The sequence below is a fragment of the Oncorhynchus gorbuscha genome, linkage group LG06, assembly GCF_021184085.1.
Source record: "Oncorhynchus gorbuscha isolate QuinsamMale2020 ecotype Even-year linkage group LG06, OgorEven_v1.0, whole genome shotgun sequence".
Classification (NCBI taxonomy): domain Eukaryota; kingdom Metazoa; phylum Chordata; class Actinopteri; order Salmoniformes; family Salmonidae; genus Oncorhynchus; species Oncorhynchus gorbuscha.
In genome coordinates, this window is record NC_060178.1 from 83,730,815 (window position 1) to 83,755,316 (window position 24,502).

Sequence of the window (24,502 nt, forward strand, 5' to 3'; positions counted from 1 at the left end):
ATGTCCCTTTGGTCCTCTCTGAGGAGGGCCTGGAAGCCTCTCCTCCCATTCCAAAACCCAAGGGAGTCTTTGAGGTGCCTTGCTGAGGAGACGTTATCCATGTATCTCCCCAGAAAAGCCCTCACCTCTTTGTCCTTAACATAAGGGTTGTAAATGTTGACAGTTACAACCCTAAAGTTATTCTTCGGCAGGCTTGTTATATCGTAGTGGCACATCGGCCTCTCACCTCCCACTGCTCTTGCCCTTCTCAGGATATCATCGTGTTTTTCTTCTGTATATAGTGCCACGTCGTATGCTCCCTCCAGCGAGTTGCCTAGGAAACAAAACACGTCCTTCACCGTCAGCTTTAGAATCCCCATCAATATTATCCTTCCAAAGGATTCCCGTCCTAAAGGCTCCAACTCCTTTTCCTTCCAAGCAAACCGAATCGTGTTGGCCAGCCCAATCCCAGGGACCGACCGTGTTGATGGATTTAGCACCATCTCCGCAAGGAGAATGGCGCTTGTTCTCTTCTTCCAAAACAAGTGAAAAAGAAAAACCAAAGTGACCGAGCCTATCTGGTGAAACGACACAGAGACAGGAACAATCAACCACAAACACACAGTGAAACCCAGGCTACCTAAATATGGTTCCCAATCAGAGACAATGACTAACACCTGCCTCTGATTGAGAACCATATCAGGCCAGACATAGAAATAGACAAACAAGACATCCAACATAGAATGCCCACTCAGATCACACCCTGACCAACCAAAACATAGAAACATACAAAGCAAAATATGGTCAGGGTGTGACAGAGCCAAAAAACTCCTTTTAGACGAGACATGTGACATTGTTAGTGGCACGCTTCTGGTTAGCTCTCTTTTGAGCCCTCTTGCCACACTCATTCAAGCTGCGCTTGGCCTTTGGTTTGGCCTTTGGTCTCACTTAATTTATTTTCTCAATTTCCATGGCACACTTACTGTTAACAGGTGTATCAGTGCGGATGGCAGTCGATCTTCTCCTTCTGCCCTTTATCACATCATTCCTGGGCCCATCCTTGTTGGCCAATCATAAGTCATCAAAGCGGCAATAGGCTACAGTCATAGACGGTGTCGTTCAGTTCCAAGAACTGGGAGCGGTTTGTTGGATTGAAACTAGTCGCCCTTGACAGACTTGTTGCTTGTGGCTGGCGGATGAAGAAGCTGGGGTGCCTTTGGCGGAAAGAAGTAAACCAATCCTTCCCGGACATCTCCTTGGTGTCGCAGGTCTCAGGATACTTGAAGCGATAGCGTTGGGCAAGCTGATATGCACATTTCCTTACTTAAATAACAAACACAACATTTTTTTTTTTTTTGTTATGTAAAAAAAACTTTTATCCTTTTAAACATAATTAAAAAATAATTATAATTGTGAGTTTGCACTTTTGGGCCATTTATATTGTGTAAGACTACCTCTTTAAGTAAATATCTGCAGCCCTTAACAGATACTCCTTCAGACTCCTCTCTTGCTCCTCACTAAATACTTTGTTGTGGGCTCTGTAGGCTGGCATTCGGGCATTAGGACTATCCTTCAACCTCCTACAGTATCTTTAGAGTGTAACATGGTACACACCATGTGCTTTTGCTGCACCCCTGACTGACTGGACTCCTATCAGCACTTCTGGGAAGCTCTTTTGTAGGTCTATGGATGAAACCTTGCTCTGTCTGTTGTTTTGACCCTATTTCTGGACATGTCCTGTCAATATTCTGTCAATAAACAAGTGAAACACAAATGAAAACACATTCTAAGTTATTGTGGGGCAAAAGTAACATTTTGTTACTTCCGTCCCACCCCTCTCACTGTGAAACTTCTCCTTGCAAGCATCCAAGACTATCTAGCACAATAGTTCAAACCTATGCTGTCATTAAGTCACTAGATGGGTTAAGAAAATAACATATGTTTGGAAACGTAAAAGAAACACAACTCTACAACTGAAAAACAATTCCGGGTCATTCTTTTTACTTTACCTCGCTTAAAACAACCTTCAAATGTTGACACAGCATGCTGATATCTTGCAGGGAGGTCATCTTCTGTATTAGGCACGTGCATGCCTCAATACAAAATTCTAGTTTCTTGTCATTTGTGAAAATGGGCATGGTACTTTCATCCTGGCTCTTCCCTATAGTAGCTGTACTGTAAAATAAATTAGCTTAAAAACTGCCGAACTTTCTCTACGCCTAATTATATCAGGAATCTTCAATTATTTATCTCCTCTGTCAAGAGGGGGCCACTAAAATGTTTTGCCTGCGATGTGAGGGACCCTAGGGCCTGCAAAAGGCTAGGGCCGGCCCTGACAGTGATAAATAGTGAGAGACCTCGTTTTCCCCCGAAACGCGCTGAATTGGAGCGAATAATGCGTCACGAAGTGAATGGATAAATTGCTTTGCTATTAAAGGGGTGCATACTACTGCTTTTCTGTCAGAAAACAAACTAGCGATCGGTTTTGGCGACAACACCAACCCCACTGAGTTTTGGATAAAGCAGACAAGAACAACAACTAATCCCAGAACGAGCACAACCAGGCTATAGCTGCCACCGGCAGGGAACCAAGGACATAAACCGAGATTTAAAAAAATGGAAATGGCAGCACGAAATTGATTAAATGAAAGGGGGTAAAGGGGTTTTAGAGAATAGCGAATGTTTTCTTGTTATGTTCGTTCATTTGAGCTTTTGTTTTCTGTGGAAATGGGAGTTTTGACCAGCAGACAGAACGCAGGAGTGGAAGAGGTCGATATACCGTCCACCTCGGTGTACCGCTATCCACCAAAATCTGGTAGGTGCCTGTTCCCCATAGACGACAGTAGCCTAACAGGAGCGATCCCACTCAACCCACAGCATATTCCAGGACAGCCTATATCTATCTGCCTTCTCGGTTTGGGAAAAAAGACATAGGGATATGTTATTAGGATATTATAAGGCATATTTATTAATATTCAGATAATTATAGGCCCATTACTTATTTGTATGATCTATTATTTAAATATAATGATGAATCACAATCATTACATCAGAGGACAAGGTGTCCGATACCCCGTATGCCCTGCATACTGTCCGCACCTATAGGCCTCAGTGCTAGGGTGGCTAAATGTGGATGTTTACCAGAGTGCCAATCATAATTGTCATGTTTGAAACACACGTGGAAAAACACGAGGCCTATGTGATGTTGGTCGGTCAGTATCAGCCTGACCACCAGCCCCCCAGCAGAATGACGCTGAAAAGCATTATACCACATTCATTTTTTACAATTCCAATTAAAATAGGAAAAAGGAGCCAACTGAAGATTGCAGTGTGCAGGGGTGTACTGCTGATGCAGCGCACACAAGCGTCGCTCAGACACCTCTCACTATTGTGCTCCATTAGGTCTAGATCAAAGCTGAATCAATGTCTGTAAAGTCACATAATGTTTTATTTGTATTCTACATAACATAACTGAATATAATAGCATATTATAACGTTACTATTGAAGCGAAAACACCACCTAATTTCTTATGAGATTTAGGTTGATTACTTGAGTGAAAAATAAATATGCGCCAAAATGTAAAGCTGCACTATGTAACTTTTTGAGTGACCCTTACCAAATTCACATTAGAATGTGTTATATACATATCATTCGCATTGAAGCAAATCTTAGAAGCGGTAGATTTGTTTCATGTGCACTATTTTTATGCTTCTCGTTCTTACATTTTTGCATCTTTTACTTTTAGATGTGTACACCAGCTTCAAGCAGCTGAAAATATAATATTTTTGGTTATGTAAAATATATTTCACAGCGGTTGAGATGGTACAATGATTCAGAAGGGGACGGGGGGTGCAACTCAATATGAAGAAGGTGTTCTTAATGTTTTGTACACTCAGTTGATAAAAACAAACGTACTATTGTGCCCCTCAGTGACTTGCTAAGAGTGGGAATTGCCTCAATGAAATTGCAGGATTTCATAGCATACATTTCAACAGCACAGCTGTTCAACAGCAAATGGACTGTACTGGAGCGCTCAATTGTCTCCCACTGAGTCTTTCGCTCCAGACGGCTTTCTTCCGCACATGAAACTAGATCTGCTCATTCAGCTACAGGTGGCGCTAAAGCAAAAAGCTAATTGTAATTCACTTGTAAATAAATCATCATAACAGTTATGGGAGTCTGGGACCTGATAAACTGGACATCTACATCCAACAAGAGTTGAATGACAGAGGGATACACAAGCTAGAACCTTCTCATCGCTGATCTGGTAGGACAAAAAAGCATGACTGTGGCTGGCAAATTTGATTGTTTCTACCATGCCATGGTGTTCATCATGTTCTATTGTAGATGACAGGGCGACGTGTTGTGTGGATTAAAACAGCATAAAACCGGTTGTAATCACAAAGGATGATCAAATTCATTAGCGAGCTGCAGTAATTTTGAGAAACATTGAGAGGTAGTTTGGTACATTTTCTGGGTGAAATGAACTAGTTATCTACCTTTGATAAGCAGCAATTTCAAGTCTATCTAAACTAATATCGTTCTAACTCGGAAATATGAAGCTATTTCAGAATGAAAGTGAACTGGCTAGCGCATCATGCTTTGTGACATTATGTAAGCTATTCCCAGTAAGATAATGTGTTTTCATTTATTGCATCTGCATGCGTTCATGAGCTGGCTGCTCTTTCTAAATGGTAAATAGTATGTTCTAATCTGTTCTAAACAGTGGCAGCATGTGCAGAAATGGTCATTCGGTTTATGACATCCAAAAGTGAAACATGAGTATTCATGCTGCTGTTCAAATGCACAGATTGCTTTATACATCTTCAAAAAGAAACTACTGGTAGTTCGAAAACTTGGCATCATATTTCTGTCCTAATGCTTTCTTGACAACTCCATCCACCATTGGGTATTCAGCCAATCAGCGCCCGCCACTGGTTAGGCCTACACTGTAGGCTGAGATCATTCAATAATTTATAAATGCATATTCCCACGAAACTGATGGAGATCAAATGATTGGCTAAACCTCATTTGGTGTTTGAGGGAATTAAAAATACAAATAAATAATTGAGACAATGTGTGGGTGTAGGCAGACGTTGCATTTGGAGGATGTATTATATGCATATATTCTCAAATATGTGGTTAAGATATTTCTGATCTAAGATCAGTGGTTAGAGGCAATGTCTACTCAACCTATTCCCCCGGGAACCAGGGTTGGAACACCTTGACCTAGCTCAATGAGCTCCTGTAACTGTCCTATGTTCATGTAAAAGGGGAGAAACAGAATTGGGCTTCTGTGTATATGAGGAGGTTGAATCTTTAGGATCAGGTTTGCTCAATTCCTCTTCTTGTTCCCCACAGGAAGTTACTTTGCCAGCCACTTCATCATGGGCGGGGAGAAGTTTGACTCCACCCACCCCGAGGGATACCTGTTCGGAGAGAACACCGACCTCAACTTTCTGGGAACCAGACCAGTGGTGGTACGGATTGTCACAGTACACTACACTACACTACACAGGACTCTACACAGTACCGTACAGTACAATACACTACACTACATTACACTGCACTACACTACACAGTACACTGCAGTACTCTACACTACACTACACTACACTACACTACACTACACTAGCTTCTAAGTCTCCAGCTACAATACTATCTGTCTAATTATGGGTCCAGTGGGCTCTGTTTAAAAGTATTGCACCATATAGAGAATAGGGTACCATTTGGGCGGCAGGTTTTGTTCCAAATACCTCCGATCGCAATTTTCATCATCTCTGCTGTAAGTCATGGGGAATACCATAGAAGTCTGTGACTGGGGGTGTGGTATGTAGCGATTTCAGTGACAACAGGAATTGTATTTGAATTTCATCATTTTGAATTTGTATTAGGAAATTGAATTTAAATGTCATGTTTTTAAATTTGTAATGTACAAATTTAGTCATTGAATTTGTATTTCATGAATTGAAGTGGAATTGAATGAATATTGCATTAATTTAAAAATTATATATAAATTCAATTGAATATTCAAATTCATTTATATATATTTATATAGGCCTGTTCAATTTCATTATGGTAGATATTACATTAATTGTCTGTGTATTACGTTTACAAACTATAATTTAAAGTTTATCAGAGTTTCATACATTCAACTTCTCAGATCCATTCAGATTCAGTTTTCAAATTCAGTTCTTTAAATTCAGGTTCAAAACCAAAGACAACACCTGGTACTTTACCAGCCAGGAAAGGTAGAGAACAGCACATAGAATCAAACGTTTCCTTTGGTAAACAGAAACTGATGGCGGTTTCTGAAGCCATTGTGGCATGTTGAATAAATGCTCTTCCAATGAATTTGGCTCTAGCATTTGAAATGTTTTGGCTATGAACTACTATGACCCCATTCCTGAAAGCTAAGACTCTCCGGAACATGGACATGCCTTCTGTTTCCCTCTATGATGATGGCAGGATGCGTTAGAAGGGAGTTTCACACAAAAACTACATTTGACCCCCATTAGAATATAGTTTAAATGCCCTGTCATAGCCCTTCTAATGATAGCCTTTCCACTCCCTATTTAACTTTGATCTGGGTTTGAACTAGGTCTCCTGTATCTCACAAGATTGTGTTAGTACACTTAGCTAAAGCCTATAGGGAGGGATACATTCAGGAAGTTCATGTAAAGGACGGCATGCAGCTTGCTTAACAAGTACCGCTTCCCCCTTATTCAGCTCATATATAGACTCGAACTAAGGACTTCTTCCTCGAAAACACCCTCCTGAAGCATTCCAACTCATCCTACTATTAAAAAAGGCCTTCTTCAATTGCGCAAGGGGTGACACTTCAGGCTGAGGAGTGAGTTTCACAGATCCCCATCTGCTACACTAATGCAAGTCTTCAAGCCTTACATGAGACCTGAAAACGTGTTAGTTTGTGTTACACAGTCTAGTTTTAAGCAGGGGAGGACATGGACATGTAGGCTGGTCCCTTTTTAGCCCAGTGGGCCTGTCTAACTTGTAGTTTTTTGCGCAAAATTTAAATGATCTGGCTAATAATGGGGTTCTCAAGGAAAAGAATGGGCCAGTGTGGGGGCCTGGAGGAAAATAATGGGGGGGGGGGGTGGAGGCCTGGAGGAAAAGGGCCGGTATGGGGGCCTCAAGGTAAAGAATGGGCCGGAATGGGCTGATTTATTGTAGATTGTCAGGATTTGGCCAGGGTTGTTCCGGTTTTTGGTCACTAGATGCCCCCGTTGTGCCTTTTGACCTTTTCTTTTCCCTTGATCCCCATTATTATTTGCACCTGTGCCTCGTTTCCCCTGATTGTATTTAAACCCTTTGTTTTACTCAGTTCTTTGCTCTGTGTTTGTATGTTAGCAACCAGCCCTAGTACTCTCTTGTGGAATTCTGTTTTTTGTTCTTGTTTGTTTGTTTTTAAGTATCTTTTGAGGCTTTTTTTGTGCTATACCTTCCACCTTGTGGATTTACCTTTTTGTCTTGGAGGATTACCTTTGTTCTTGTGGAATTCCTTTTGAGGTTGTGGAGTTACATGTTTTCCTGAAGAACTTCACTTTTTACTTCATTAAATACACCGTCTCAAGTACTGCTGTGTCTGCCTCATCTTCTGGGTTCTGCTGACTATTCGTGGCTCAGTTGGTTTAGTGACTGTTTCTCACTCCGGAGACCCGGGTTCGTAACCGGGTCCTGACAGTAGATATTATAAGGTTAACATGTGACTGACTGGCTTAAGAATGTGTTAGCCTGTTGAGCTAAAACCCTAAACATTGGTCCTTTGACTTCGTTTTGTCACGCTCTGATCTGTTTCACCTGTCCTTGTGATTGTCTCCACCCCCTCCAGGTGTCGCTTATTTTCTCCAATGTATTTATCCCTGTGTTTCCTGTTCCTCTGTGCCAGTTCGTCTTGTATGTTTCTAAGTCAACCAGCGGTTTTCCCGTTCTCCTGCTTTTTGCATTCTCCTTTTTCTAGTCCTCCCGGTTTTGAACCTTGCCTGATTCTGGACATTGTACCCACCTGCCTGACCATTCTGCCTGCCTTGACCACAAGCCTTTCTGCCACTCTGTACCTCTGGGACTCTGATCTGGTTTTTGCCCTTCCACGACGGTTCTTTTGCCTACCCCTTTGGGATTAATAAACATTGTAAGACTCCAACCATCTGCCTCATGTGTCTGCATTTGGGTCTCGCCTTGTTAGGAGGAGGAGGTAAATGGGAGGAGAAGTGTAACACAGGTAGTTCGGTAACCACATTCATGTGATGAGTAACTTGTCTGAAAAGACCTGAAAAGTTGCATTATCTGGTGCACAGGAGACCTGGGTTAGACCCTCATTAGCCAAACTAACACGTCTACATGTCTCAGCCAAGATTGCTCACCTCATAGCCTTGCGAGCGGCCTAATCCCCCGAGCTTACATGAATGGTTTACTACACGTGATAATCAGTCTGGTATTTACGAGACTACTCTGTCTACCACTGTAAGTGTTGTTGTGCAGTAGGTCTGATTTAGAACCCAGTCAGTTATATTGGTGCTGTGATCTCTGAGTGGGAGGTCAAAGGGGGGTGAATTGTAACCGAGGGGGTTCGATGAACCTTACTGGAGATTTGAAGACTTCTGTTAGCTTCCTGAACTAATCCATATGGGCTAACATAGTGGACTGACAGTCTTGTGACATGCAGAAGACCTGGTTCGAACCCAGTCAGTCGCAAGATTAAATAGGGAGTGGAAAGGCTATCCATAGAAGGGCTATGACAGGGCTGTTCAACTATATTCTTATGAGGGGAACAGAAAGCACATCCATGCTCCAGAGGATCTTAGCTTTCAGGAGTGGGGTCATAATAGCTTTACAGCCAAAGCAGTTCAAACGCTCTCTCTCTCTCCCTTTCTCTCTTCTCTCTCTCTCTCTCTCTCTCTCTCTCTCTCTCTCTCTCGCTCGTCATATCCTGCTATATAAGTCATACTGCCCTCTCTAAGCAGATGGCAATGCAGAACCACATCTCCCTACCCCACTCAGTACATTTCTCTCATCTGTCCCTGAGTTGTTAACTGTGATCTGCAGCATAGGTCTAGTCCCCCTGCACTAGATATGTATAGCCTGTATTATGTGTGCCCGTGTGTGTGGCTGGACCTCGACAGCTATAAACACTCAGGCCTAATATATTGGGGATTTAACAGCAGTTGACTGCTGTAATAAAGTCATATTCAGACTGCAAAGAGAGAGGGAAGGGAGTGTTTATGTGAGTGTGTGCATGAATGCGTGTGTCTTCCCTGTACTGAAAAACAGCCTTGTTCCTACTCTACAGATCCCATAGCAGAATTCTCTTGGTGTGTGTGTTTTAATGAATGGTACAGTATTCAGTATAATAACACATCTGGGCCCATCAGGAACCTTTCCTGTAAACCACACACACGCACTCACGCACGCACGCACACACACACACACACACACACACACACACACACACACACACACACACACACACACACACACACACACACACACACACACACACACACACACACACACACACACACACACACACACACACCTCCCCTTAGTCCCAGAAGAGGGTTGTGGAGGTATCTAACCACATCCTCCATTCCTACTAGACGGCATGTTCAATAGTGTTTCAAAGGTTCTTCCATACACATTTTTACAGTGCATTCAGTCATTTAGCAGACTCTTATCCAAAATGACTTAAGTGCACAGTAAGTGTATTATTCTAAAACAGGTACAGTATAACAACCACAGATCCAGATTACCGCACTTTAAACATTATTTTTTAATAGCCCGGTATCAGGAAGATCAGTGCCAGTAAGAAGAAAGAATAATGTCAATGAAATAGTTAAGCGTCTGACATTAAAAACATTTTTAGACCCACTCAACTTTCTTCTTACACAGAGTCAGCAACAAAAACACGGTTTGTGCAAAGATTGTGCAAAGTACAGTAAAACAATTGTGTAAAGAAAAGATATCTAATGTTTTAAGTGGGTATGCAGATAGGGTGTGCAGATAGTGTGCAAGCTTTCCAGCACCAACACACCTGATCAAGGGCTTGGGGATTAATACATCAGATCATGTGACCCTTTTGTTTTGTTGTTGTTGATGTGACCTTTTGTGTTTGGTTCCTTTACAGTTCCCCTATGCAGCCCCACCACCTCAGGAGCCAGCGAAGACGCTATGAAGCCTTATAAACATCCGTAAGGATACGCTGAGGCTTGTACGGTGAGTATCTCTCACAAAACACACAATTGATTTGTAATTTATATCCCTTTTACTATTATTATTTCACTTACGCTTAGCCTGTGTTTTATTGCACTAGTCCAACATCTCCACTTATCCCCCCCAGAACCAAGTCGAGTAGCTGGCCGGAGGCTTTCGCAAACTTTGTTCTGGGTCCTGTGATTACTCCCTTTACTCTTACTATGCTAATTGTAACGGTGTGTAGATGATGCTATCTGTGTTTCGGTGTGGTATGGCAGGTGTATTGACGGCCTGAAGCTGCCAGGGGAGGAAGTGGCAGGGAAAAGCAAAGCCTGTTACAACATAGAGTTCACCTTCGATGCTGACACACAGGTGGCCATCACCATCTACTATCAAGCTATAGAGGAGTTCCACAACAGAGTGCCAATGTAAGTCTGTGTGTGTGTGCATGCATGTGTGTTTATCTTTCTGCACTCTGAGAAAAAAAGGCTTCCAAAGGGGTTCTTCCTCTGTCCCCATAGGAGAACCCTTATGGTACGCTTATGGTTCCAGGTAGAACCCTTTTGGGTAACATGTAGAATGGGTTATACTTGGAACCCAAAAGTGTTCTACCTGGAACCATAAGCGTTCTACCTACATCCAAAAAGGGTTCTTCAAAGGGTTATTTGATGGGGACAGCTGAAGAACACTTTAAGGTTCTAGATATCATCTTCTTTTTCTAAGAGTGTGTATCTCCTATAGTTACCTTCCTCAGGACAGCTCTCTCCAGTCAGAAATGGTGCACTTTAAGAGAGGAGTCTGTCAGCAGTTCTGTCTGCCCTCACACTCCGTCAACCTGTCAGAGTGGGCCGATGAGGAGGTATGGGCTGTGTGTGTGTGAGCGTGTGAGTGTGTTTATTCATATTAGTAGGAAGTATGTGTGTGTGTGTTTCAGTGTATAACCTATCTTTATCTCCCTCTTTTCTCTCTCTTCCTCCACCCTCTCTCTCTCTCTCTCCCTCCGTCTTAAAAGTTGCTGTTTGACATGGATAAGGATGTGTTTCCCATGGTCATTCAAGCGACAGTAGACGAGGGGGAAGATCACATGGGTCACTCCCATGTCCTCCTGGCCACCTTTGAAAAGGTAAGGAGCTTGGAATCGGATGTGTGTTCAATTAATTTAAAGTTTGTCTATCATGTTTTGAGATGCAGTTGACTCTGGATTTAAAAGCATCCCACTGGGCATAAACTGGTTGAATGAACGTTGTTTCCACATCATTTCAACACATAAATAAACTGAGTGGAGTCATCAACTTAAAGGAATTTGAGGAATGTTTGTCTTTTTTTCATTCAACTTTTAAAACCCAGTCACGTGGTTAAATTTTATGTTGATTTCACGTTGAATTCATGTTAGTTGACAACCCTGAAACCCCTCCTCTTTAAGGAATACCTAGGATAGGATAAGTATTCCCTCTCACCCCCCCCCTTTAAGATTTAGATGCACTATTGTAAAGTGACTGTTCCACTGGATGTCATAAGGTGAATGCACCAATTTGTAAGTCGCTCTGGATAAGAGCGTCTGCTAAATGACTTAAATGTAAAATGTAAATGTAACCCAATAAAATGTAAATTAAAACTAGACGTTGAACTGATGTCTTTGTCCAGTGGGACTGGACTGGTATAAGCATTGGCTAAGTATCTACTGTTTGTTCCACAGCACATGGACGGAAGCTACTGTGTCAAACCTCTGAAGCAGAAACAAGTGGTGAGTTTGTTTCCACCAAGTTCTCCTCTTCTCTCTCTCTCCTCCTGCTCTCATCTCATCTCATCTCACTCTGAACTGTACCTTACCATCCCTTTTTCCTGCCTTGCTTACCTCTCTTTCCCCTCTCTCTTCCAATCTCTCGCTCCCCCTTTCACTATCATTCCTGGTATGTTTTATACTGAAACCTTCTCTCTCATCCCCAACATGTTTCCTGTCCTCTCCAGGTAGATGGAGTGAGTTACCTTCTTCAAGAGATCTACGGCATCGAGAACAAGTACAACAGCCAAGAATCAAAGGTACACAGCTGAGAATTTGGTTGTTTAGGGCCTACACTGTAAAGGGGTTCCTATGAATTTGACAGTAGCTTACAGGCAGCTCAGTGGCAAGTAAAATGATGTGTGTCATATTACAGTTCACCTACTGTAATATAAATAGGATATCAAAGCACAGTACAATACTGTAAAATTGACCTTATCTTACTGTAAAAAAAGAAGTACATCGGAATAAATGAATGAATGAACGGAGGGGAGGAGTTTGCTTTTCACAGTATTTTACTGTAATTACAAGGGATTGGTGCAAGCAGGTTGGCTGCTAGGTGAAGTGTTTACATATTACAGCAGGTTTATTCATGAATATTTGGTGTTTATATCACTTGCACTTCTAGAGGCATTCACAAAGGCTTCCAAACTGGTAGTGACTACAGGGCAAAACAGACCAAAGGGACATGGCAAAATGCTCAACCATTTAAGGTTTAAGACTTGTTGCCACTCCAATTTTTCCCCTATACCAGTGGTTCCTAAACTGTGGGACGTGCCCCCTAGGAGGGGCAAGGGGGCGGCCGGGGGGATTCGGGGGTGCATCATACTCATGAGTAGTGCATCATCAGTTTTCCTCTTATCATGTCAGTCATTGCATACCTTAGAGAGCTATTTATAACTTGTCAGAAATGTTCCGATCAACTAGCCCATGTCAGCTAACGTTTTTTAGCTAGTTTTTGTAGGCCATAGATTTTGTAGTAATGTTCCTGTCACTCAAATATCACACAAATACACATTAGACATGGCATAATGTATAGCATTATAAGAAAATTAAAGAGGGATGTGAACAACTTGAGTCAAGAACAGTGCTTGTGCCCATAGAAATAGACTTGGCACACACCAGCACAGGGGGGTGGGATGTTCCCCAGTGCTAGAAGGGGGGGGCCTATGTGAAAAAGTTTGGGAACCCATGACCTTCTTCTTCTTCTCATTACCACCACCAACAGGACAGGTGTATAAATTCATTATACTTTATGACACAAAATAAGGAAAAAACTTACCCTGCCATCATTAAAAACCCACCACCCTAATTGAATTATATCTGGTCCTACACCAGACCAACAGCCTGGGAGGACAGGACACCACCACTCAACAACACCCTGTAACTCTTCCCCTTATACCATTAGATGGGGCATTATAACCACATAGGAGATCAATTTGAACTGCCTTCTCTCTCACGGGTGCAATAAATATAGCCTCTTACAAGGTGCCCCTCAAAATATGTTAATGAGACAGAAACTATATCATGTATCCACTAGTCGTCAAAAGATTTTTGTCATTCCAAAGATATGGTACAGTACTGTTTTCTGTGGGGTAGAATTAGAGTACCAATCGAAATACAGCAATTCCACAACATTTTCCCACAATGCACCATAATTTACAGTATGCTGCACTAAAACGTTTCAGAGTATTTTACTGTTGATTATATCCAAAATTACCGTATAATTTACAGTTTTACGTTACAGTGTAGTGATCACAATGCTTTTTGTTAAAAACTTTCCAAATCACTCTCTGTAGAATTGGTTAGAGTATTCATAAGTTGCATGTTTCGTCACAATATTGTTTTGAACATTCGTTTTGGACTGATGCCCGACTGAGCTTTCTACTCAATACATTGTCAATTAGTGCTGAAGAAGATTTAATCAAAAGTTCATTACAGTGGCTTTGAAATACAATGACATTCAAAGGAAGTCAAATAACTAGTAGGAAACACCTTTGTCATCATTTTGATGTCTCCAGATTGACTTTATATGCAGTATAACATTAGCTAGCTTGCGAAGATTGAGCTGAGGCCACCGGATTTTAGCCAGCTAACGTTAGCATTGCTAGCTATTTTTGACAAACTTTGCTAGCTAATGACATTTCCATCTGGCTATTTTATGACATGATAATGCTGGCAAAGTTGTTTCCTATGAATATGCAAAGGAATTGAATTATTTTTACAATATTGCTTGCTCAAGCTACCATACTGCTTTGTGAATGTAAATTATGTATTGATTGATTTATGTATTGATTGAATGATTGACTATGTTGGCCCCAGGTTGTGGATGATGAGATCAGTGATAACAGTGCGGAGTGTGTGGTGTGTCTGTCGGATGTCCGAGACACACTCATCCTGCCCTGCAGACACCTGTGTCTCTGCAATGCCTGTGCAGACACACTCCGCTACCAGGCCAACTGCTGCCCCATCTGCAGACTGCGTGAGTTTATGTCTATGATGCTACATAAGACCTTTGTAAGCCATATGTTGGCATTCCTAATACATTTACATTACATTTACATTTAAGTAATTTAGCAGACGCTCTTATCCAGAGCGACTTACAAATTGGTGCGTTCACCTTATGACATCCAGTGGAGCAGCCACTTTACAATAATACCTTCATAGCAATAGTTTTTAGATGCTTAGGACCTTCATAACAATACCTACAGTAATACATGCTCAGTTATCAGGCTAACAGCTGCCCTATCTGCAGACTGTGTGAGTCTATAATGCTGCATAAGACCTTCACATCAATACTTAAGCATGTTATAATGCATCTTCAGCGTTCCGGGCGCTGTTGCAGGTCCGAGCCATGAAGAAGAAGCTGAGTCCTCTCTCTCCTGCCAGATTTAACCCCGTCATCACCTGCCAGACCTCTGACTCAGAGGAACACTCGGTGATATGTACACATACACACACTTTTAAAAAATTACATACACTGCTCAAAACAATAAAGGGAACACTTAAACAACACAATGTAACTCCAAGTCAATCACACTTCTGTGAAATCAAACTGTCCACTTAGGAAGCAACACTGATTGACATAAAATTTCAGATGCTGTTGTGCAAATGGAATAGACAACAGGTGGAAATTATAGGCAATGAGCAAGACACCCCCAATAAAGGAGTGGTTCTGCAGGTGGTGACCACAGACCACTTCTCAGTTCCTATGCTTCCTGGCTGGTGTTTTGGTCACTTTTGAATGCTGGCGGTGCTTTCACTCTAGTGGTAGCATGAGACGGAGTCTACAACCCACACAAGTGGCTCAGGTAGTGCAGCTCATCCAGGATAGCACATCAATGCGAGCTGTAGCAAGAAGGTTTGCTGTGTCTGTCAGCGTAGTGTCCAGAGCATGGAGGCGCTACCAGGAGACAGGCCAGTACATCAGGAGATGTGGAGGAGGCCGTAGGAGGGCAACAATCCAGCAGCAGGACCGCTACCTCCGCCTTTGTGCAAGGAGGAGCAGGAGGAACACTGCCAGAGCCCTGCAAATGATCTCCAGCAGGCCACAAATGTGCATGTGTCTGCTCAAATGGTCAGAAACAGACTCCATGAGGGTGGTATCAGGGCCCGACGTCCACAGGTGGGGGTTGTGCTTACAGCCCAACACCGCGCAGGACGTTTGGCATTTGCCAGAGAACACCAAGATTGGCAAATTTGCCACTGGCGCCCTGTGCTTTTCACAGATGAAAGCAGGTTCACACTGAGCACATGTGACAGACGTGACAGAGTCTGGAGACGCCGTGGAGAACGTTCTGCTGCCTGCAACATCCTCCAGCATGACCGGTTTGGTGGTGGGTCAGTCATGGTGTGGGGTGGCATTTCTTTGGGGGGCCGCACAGCCCTCCATGTGCTCGCCAGAGGTAGCCTGACTGCCATTAGGTACCGAGATGAGATCCTCAGACCCCTTGTGAGACCATATGCTGGTGCGGTTCGCCCTGGGTTCCTCCTAATGCAAGACAATGCTAGACCTCATGTGGCTGGAGTGTGTCAGCAGTTCCTGCAATAGGAAGGTATTGATGCTATGGACTGGCCCGCACGTTCCCCAGACCTGAATCCAATTGAGCACATCTGGGACATCATGTCTCGCTCCATCCACCAACGCCACGTTGTACCACAGACTGTCCAGGAGTTGGCGGATGCTTTAGTCCAGGTCTGGGAGGAGATCCCTCAGGAGACCATCCGCCACCTCATCAGGAGCAACCCCAGGCATTGTAGGGAGGTCATACAGTAACACGGAGGCCACACACACTACTGAGCCTCATTTTGACTTGTTTTAAGGACATTACATCAAAGTTGGATCAGCCTGTAGTGTGGTTTTCTACTTTAATTTTGAATGTGACTCCAAATCCAGACCTTCATGGGTTTATACATTTGATTTCCATTGATAATTTTGTGTGATTTTGTTGTCAGCACATTCAACTATGTAAAGAAAAAAGTATTAGAATATTTCATTCATTCAGATCTAGGATGTGTTATTTTAGTGTTCCCTTTATTTTTTTGAGCAGTGTATATACATACAGTAACATCCAAACGTTTGGACACAACTACTCATTGAAGTGTTTTTCTTTATTTTTACTATTTTCTACATTGTAGAATAATAGTGAAGACATCACAACTATGAAATAACACATATGGAATCATGTAATAACCAAAAAAGTGTTAAACAAATAAAATATATATTTGAGATTCTTCAAAGTAGCCACCCTTTGCCTTGATGACAGCTTTGCACACTCTTGGCATTCTCTCAACCAGCTTCACCTGGAATGCTTTTCGAACAGTCTTGAAGGAGTTCCCACATATGCTGAGTCCAACTCATCCCAAACCATCTCAATTGGGTTGTGTAAGGACAGACGCTGGGAGACGAGAAGGAAGTAGAGGGAGTGAACATTTAATAAATAACGAACATGAAACAAAACACAGACAGGGACAACAAAACAACATTAATGCTGACATGGGGAACAAACTGAGGAGCAGACAGATATAGAGGGGGCAATCAACAAAGTGAAGAAGTCCAGGTGTCACGTTGGTATGAAGAGATTCGGGAGACAGGCACAGGACTACGTAATATTTTATTTAAATTAAGCCCAAAGTACGGTGTGTTGTGTAAAGGCATTGGGAAGAATACCATACAAACACGTAACAAAACACAGGGTAGAAACCCAAAACAAAAGAGTGAGGAGTACCTCAAATAAATAACACATGCGCACAATGATTAACACACGGGACGAGACCTGTAATCATCTGCACAATCCACACAAAAAAAAGCAAAAAAGCCAAAACACAGGTACTCACACGCACCAACGAACATAGTAACAATAAACGACAGCCAAATGGAAACCAAAGGGCACACTTATACAAGTACTAATCAGTGGGAATAGGGGACAGGTGTGCGTAATAACAGTTACGAGAGATCCGTGGCACCAGGTGAGTCCAATGAAGCAATGATGCGCATAATGATGGTGACAGGTGTGCGTAATGATGGGCAGCCTGGCACCCTTGAGCGCCAGAGAGGGGAGCAGGAGCAGGCGTGACCGTACTCCCCCTTCTAGGGGCGCCACCCAAGCGAGCCTGACGGCCCGGTCGAGGCGTGGGGGCCGGACGAGTCAGCGGAGGCGTGGAAGCCTGACTAGCCGGCTGAGGCGTGGGAGCCTAACGAGCCGGCTGAGGCATGATGCGGGATGGGAGCCTGCCGAGCCCGCTGAGGCGTGGGAGCATGACGAGGCGGCTGAGGGGTAGGTGCCTAACGAGTCGGCTGCACCCCCGGTTCCTTCGGCAGCGGCACCTGGACCCGACAGCACCCAAAACAAAAAACAAAAAAATGCTTCCAACATTGGTGTCAGCATTTTGTAAGGAAAGATGCTGGGTGACAAAAGTAAGTAAAGGGAGTGAACATTTAATAAATAATGGACATGAAACAAAACACAGACAGCGTCTGGACAGGGAATACAAAACAACATTAATGCTGACACGGGGAGCAAACTGAGAAGCAGACAGATGTAGTGGAGGCAATCAACAAAGTGAAGGAGTCCAGGTGAGTCCAATGAAGGGCTGATGCGCATAATGATGGTGACAGGTGTGCGTAGTGATGGGCAGCCTGGCGCCCTCGAGCGCCAGGCTGTCACAACACAACTGATTGGCTCAAATGCATTAAGAAGGAAAGAAATTCCACAAATGAACTTTTAACAAGGCACACCTGTTAATTGAAATGCATTCCAGGTGACTACCTCATGAAGCTGGCTGAGAGAATGCCAAGAGTGTGCAGAGCTGTCATCAAGACAAAGGGTGGCTACAAAATCTAAAATATATTTGGATTTGTTTTAACACTTTTTTGGTTAGTACATGATTCCATATGTGTTATTTCATAGTTTTGATGTATTTGCTATTATTCTACAATGTAGAAAATAGTAAAAATAAAGAAAAACCCTTGAATGACTAGGTATGTCCAAACCTTTGACTGGTATTGTATACAGTTGAAGTCGAAAGTTTACATACACCTTAGCCAAATACATTTAAACTCAGTTCCTGATGTTTAATCCTAGTAGAAATTCCCTGTCTGAGGTCAGTTAGGATCATCACTTTATTTTAAGAATGTGAAATGTCAGAATAATAGTATAGAGAATGATTTATTTCAGCTTTTATTTCTTTCATCACATTCCCAGTGGGTCAGAAGTTTACATACACTCAATTAGTATTTGGTAGCATTGCTTTTAAATTGTTTAACTTGGGTCAAACGTTTCGGGTAGCCTTTCACAAGCTTCCCACAATAAGTTAGGTGAATTTTGGCCCATTCATCCTGACAGAGCTGGTGTAACTGAGTCATGTTTGTAGGCCTCCTTGCTCGCACACACTTTTCCAGTTCTACCCACACATTTTCTATTGGATTGAGGTCAGGGCTTTGTGATGGCCACTCCAAGACCTCGACTTTGTTGTCCTGAAACCATTTTTCCACAACTTTGGAAGTATTCTTGGGGTCATTGTCCATTTGGAAGACCCATTTGCGACCAAGCTTTAACTTCCTGACTGATGTCTTGAGCTGTTGCTTCAATATATCCACGTCATTTTCCTACCTCATGATGCCGTCTGTTTTGTGAAGTGGACCAGTTCCTCCTGCAGCAATGCACCCCCACAACATGATTCTGCCACCCCTGTGCTTCACAGTTGGGGTGGTGTTCTTTGGCTTGCAAGCCTCCCCCTTTTTCCTCCAAAAGTAACAATGGTCATTATGGCCAAACAGTTCTATTTTTGTTTCTTCAGACTAGAGTACATTTTTCCAAAAAGTTCCCAATTGCAGTTGCGAACCGTAGTCTGGCTTTTTTATAGGGGTTTTGGAGCAGTGGCTTCTTCCTTGCTGAGCGGCCTTTCAGGTTATGTCAATATAGGACTCGTTTTACTGTGGATATAGATACTTTTGTACCTGTTTCCTCCAGCATCTTGATAAGGTCCTTTGCTGTTGTTCTGGGAGTGATTTGCACTTTTCACACCAAAGTGCGTTTATCTCTAGGAAACAGAACGCGCCTCTTTCCTGAGCAGTATGACGTCTGTCTGATCCCATGGTGTTTATACTTGCATACAATTGTTTGTACAGATGAGCGTGGTACCTTCAGGCATTTAGAAATTGCTCCAAAGGATGAATCAGACTTGTGGAGGTCTACAATTTGTTTTCTGGGGTATTGGCTCATTTGAGATTTTCCCATGATGTCAAGCAAAAAGGCACTGAGTTTGAAGGTAGGCCTTGAAATACGTCCTTAGGTACACCTCCAATTGACTCAAATTATGTTGATTAGCCTACCAGAAGCTTCTAAAGCCATGACATAATTTTTTGTAATTTTCCAAGCTGTTTAAAGGCACAGTCAACTTAGTGTATGTAAACTTCTGACCCACTGGAATACAGTGAAGCATAAGTGAAATAATCTGTCTGTAAACAATTGTTGGAAAAATGATTTGTGTCATGCACAAAGGAGATGTCCTAACCGACTTACAAAAACTGTAGTTTGTTAACAAGAAATTTGTTGAGTGGTTGGAAAATGAAATTTAATGACTCAAATCACATCACATTTTATTGGTCACATACACATGGTTAGCAGATGTTAATGCGAGTGTAGCGAAATGCTTGTGCTTCTAGTTCCAACCATGCAGTAATATCTAGCAAGTAATCTAACAATTTCACAATAACTACCTTTTACACACAAGTGTAAAGGAATAAATAAGAATATGTACATATAAATATATGGATGAGTGAGGGCCGAACGGCATAAGCAAGATGCAGTAGATGGTATAGAATACAGTATATACATATGGGATGAGTAATGTAGGGTATCTAACCATTATATAAAGTGCCATTGTTTAAAGTGACTAGTGATACATTTATTACATCCCATTTTTAATTATTAAAGTGGCTAGAGATTTGATTCAGTGTGTTGGCATCAGCCACTCAATGCTAGTGATGGCTGTTTAACAGTCTGATGGCCTTGAGGTAGAAGCTGTTTTTCAGTCTCTCGGTCCCCGCTTTGATGCACCTGTACTGGCCTCACCTTCTGGATGATAGCGGGGTGAACAGGCAGAGGCTCGGGTGGTTGTTGTCCTTGATGATCTTTTTAGCCTTCCTGTGACATCGGGTGCTGTAGGTGTCCTGGAGGGCAGGCAGTGTGCCCCCGGTGATGCGTTGTGCAGACCTCACTACCCTCTGGAGAGCCTTACGGTTGTGAGTGGAGCAGTTGCCGTACCAGGCTGTGATACAGCCCGACAGGATGCCCTCGATTGTGCATCTGTAAAAGTTTGTGAGTGTTTTTGGTGACAAGCCAAGTTTCTTCAGCCTCCTGAGGTTGAAGAGGCATTGTTGCGCCTTCTTCACCGAACTGTCTGTGTCTGTGGACCATTTCAGTTTTTCCGTGATGTGTACGCCGAGGAACTTAAAACTTTCCACCTTCTCCACTACTGTCCCGTTGATGTGGATTGTGGGGTGCTCCCTCTGCTGTTTCCTTAAGTCCACGATCATCTGCTTTGTTTTGTTGACGTTGAGTGTGAGGTTATTTTCCTGACACCACACTCCAAGGGCCATCACCTCCTCCCTGTAGTCCGTCTCGTCGTTGTTGGTAATCAAGCCTAACACTGTAGTGTTGTCTGCAAACTTGATGATTGAGTTGGAGGCGTGCATGGCCATGCAGTCATGGGTGAACAGGGAGTACAGGAGAGAGCTGAGAACGCACTCTTGTGGGACCCCAGTGTTGAGGATCAGCGGGGTGGAGATGTTGTTTCCTACCCTCACAACCTGGAGGCGTCCCGTCAGAAAGTCCAGGACCCAGTTGCACAGGGCGAGGTCGAGACCCAGGGTCTTGAGGTTAATGAGTTTGGAGGATACTATGGTGTTAAATGCTGAGCTGTAGTCGATGAACAGCATTCTTAAATAGGTATTCCTCTTGTCCAGATGGGTTAGGGCAGTGTGCAGTGTGATTGCGATTGCGTCATCTGAGAACCTATTGTGGCGGTAAGCAAATTGGAGTGGGTCTAGGGTGTCAGGTAGGGTGGAGGTGATATGATCCTTGACTAGTCTCTCAAAGCACTTCATGATGACAGAAGTCGTTTAGCTCAGTTACCTTTGCTTTCTTGGGAACAGGAACAATGACATTCCTCTTAACGCATGTGGGAACAGCAGACTGGGATATGGATTGATTAAATATGTCCGTAAACACACCAGCCAGCTGGTCTGCACATGCTCTGAGGATGCGGCTAGGGATGTTGTCTGGGCCGGCAGACTTGCAAGGGTTGACACGTTTAAATGTTTTACTCACGTTGGCTGCGGTGAAGGAGAGCCCGCAGGTTTTGGTAGCAGGCCGTGTCGGTGGCACTCTATTGTCCTCAAAGCGAGCATTGTCCTCAAAGTGAGCAAAGAAGTTGTTTAGTTTGTCTGGGAGCAAGACATGGTTAGCTCTCCAAACTAAGTGTATGTAACCTTCGACTTCAACTGTATATACAGCTGTAGACATGGTGATTTTAGCTATCCGATTGGCCAGGGCAGTAGGTGCACTCGATTTAGCCACATATCTCCCGGTCCACAGGGTAGGTGGAGTTTGTCTTTTCAGACAGATGAAATGGTCCAAAATGGGAACACTTTGCCTACCCGGTTGGGGAGGGCTTCTGAATGAAGTGCACCTTCACGCCAACAGAGCAACACAAAAAGATTTAATCGTTTGGTGATCGACTTGTGGCGATCGACTAGTTGGTGACCGCTGGCGTATAGCAATATAACAGCTCATCTCTTTTTTTCGTTCTCTCTACCCCTGTCCCATCCTTCCTCTCTCTCCTTTCCTCCCACCCTTCCCCAGGTGTCGGATCACATTCCCCCAGGTTATGAGGTCGTGTCCCTCCTGGAGGCTCTGAATGGGCCCCTGAGTGTGTCTCCCTCTGCCCCCCCTCTGCAGGACCTCTCTGGGGGCCACATCTCGGGGACCCTGCCCCCCTACAGCAGTGAGACCCACCCCACCCCGGCACACTCCATGTCCCCCCTGGACCACTCCACCTCAAGCCAGGGACTCAAACTGAAGAAGAGCGGCTCCAAGTAAGTGGAGCAAACACCTGGAGACATAGGTTGTGTCCCAAATGGCACCATATTCCCTAAAAGTTCATTAGTTTTCACCTGAAGTCTGTTCAAGAGTTGTGCACTACATGGGGAGTAAGGTGCCATTTGGGATGCAAACATACTGTACATTTGAATAGGAATTAATTTCCTATTACTTTTAAAGTTTTAGCTATTAGAAAATACACTATATATTCAAAAGTATGTGGACACCACTTCAAATGAGTGGATTTGGCTATTTTAGCCACACCCATTAATGACAGGTGTATAAAATCGAGCACACAGCCATGCAATCTCCATAGACAAACATTGTCAGTAGAATGGCCTTACTGAAGAGCTCAGTGACTTTCATCGTGGCACCGTCATAGGATGCCACCTTTCCAACAAGTCAGTTCGTCAATTTTCTGCCCAGCTAGAGCTGCCCTGGTGAACTATAAGTGCTGTTATTGTGAAGTGGAAATGTCTATGAGCAACAATGTCTCAGCGGTGAAGTGGTAGGCTACACAAAATGGTAGGCCACACAAGCTCACCGATCGTGACCGCAGGGTGCTGAAAAAAATGTCTCTGTCCTCAGTTGCAACACTCACTACCGAGTTCCAAACTGCCACTGAAAGCAACATCAGCCCAGGAACTGTTCGTTGGGAGCTTCATGAAATGGGTTTCCAAGGCTGAACAGCTGCACACAAGCCTAAGATCACCAGGCGCAAAGACAAGCATCGGCTGGAGTGGTTGTAAAGCTTGCCACCATTGGATGCCTTCTCGGGAGTGATGAATCACGCTTCACCATCTGGCAGTCCAACGGACAAATCTGTGTTTGGCTGATGCCAGGAGAACGCTACCTGCCTGAATGTAAAGTGCCAACTGTAAAGTTTGGTGGAGGAGGAATAATGGTCTAGGGCTGTTTTTCATGGTTCCAACTAGCCCCCTTAGCTCCAGTGAAGGGAAATCTTAACGCTACAACATACAATTACATTGTAGACGGTTCTGTGCTTCCAACTTTGTGGCAACAGTTTGGGGAAGGCCCTTTCCTGTTTCTGCATGACAATGCTCCCGTGCACAAAGCGAGGTCCATACAGAAATGGTTTGTCGAGATCGGTGTGGAAGAACTTGACAGGCCTGCACAGAGGCCTGATCTCATCCCCATCGACCAACTTTGGTATGAATTGGAACGCCTGCAAGCGTTCTGATTACGCCTGCAAGCCAGGCGTAATCGCCCAACATCTGTGCCCAACCTCACTGATGCTCTTGTGGCTGAATGGAAGCAAGTCCCCACAGCAATGTTCCAACATCTAGTGGAAAACCTCCCAGAAGAGTGGAGGCTGTTGTAGCAGCAAAGGGGGGACCAACTCCATATTAATGCCCGTTATTTTGGAATGAGATGTTCAACGAGCATGTGTCCACAGATGGACACCTGCTACTATTCATGTAGTGTTTTTATGTCCGGACAAAGGGAGAGTTGTTAGAGTGTTTGCTGTGGTGTTTATGATTCTGACTGTTGCATTGTGGGATGTGTCAGGTCTATCTCCCAGAATTCTTCAGTGCTGCCAGGGGAGGAGGGAAAGATGTCACAACACAGTGAATCAGAGGTTCAGGCCTGCCGCCGGAAACAACAACTTGAGGTACACTGACATTCTGACACAGTTTGTGTATGCGTGTTTGTCTGTGTCCGGTGTATGTTTGACCTTACTCTCTCTGTTCCAGAGTGGTGTAACTTCAGAGAGTGAGAACCTGACTCTATCCTCATCTGGAGCCATAGACCAGTCCTCCTGTACTGGAACACCTTTCTCCTCCACCATCACCTCCCCCGAAGGTAGTCCTGCTGGGGCTGTCAGGGGTGGGCAATGGAAAATGTGTCCAATGTGTCAAATTATAAAACACTGTTAATTGTCTCCTCCTCTCTCTCTCCCACACA

At 43.6% G+C, this 24,502-nt stretch overlaps 1 protein-coding gene across 1 annotated transcript in view; it reads left to right on the top strand.

Moving 5' to 3' along the window:
• Positions 1-2,323: 2,323 nt before the first annotated feature.
• rnf157 (ring finger protein 157) overlaps positions 2,324-24,502 on the top strand; it is a 36,580-nt gene continuing 14,401 nt past the window's right edge. Inside the window, 13 exon segments of the mRNA XM_046351970.1 lie at positions 2,324-2,794; positions 5,342-5,460; positions 10,125-10,213; positions 10,471-10,620; positions 10,934-11,051; positions 11,205-11,315; positions 11,889-11,936; positions 12,161-12,232; positions 14,295-14,454; positions 14,798-14,910; positions 22,340-22,572; positions 24,107-24,209; positions 24,292-24,400. Of these exon segments, the coding sequence (XP_046207926.1) occupies positions 2,659-2,794; positions 5,342-5,460; positions 10,125-10,213; positions 10,471-10,620; positions 10,934-11,051; positions 11,205-11,315; positions 11,889-11,936; positions 12,161-12,232; positions 14,295-14,454; positions 14,798-14,910; positions 22,340-22,572; positions 24,107-24,209; positions 24,292-24,400 (1,561 nt within the window). The 5' untranslated portion in view covers positions 2,324-2,658.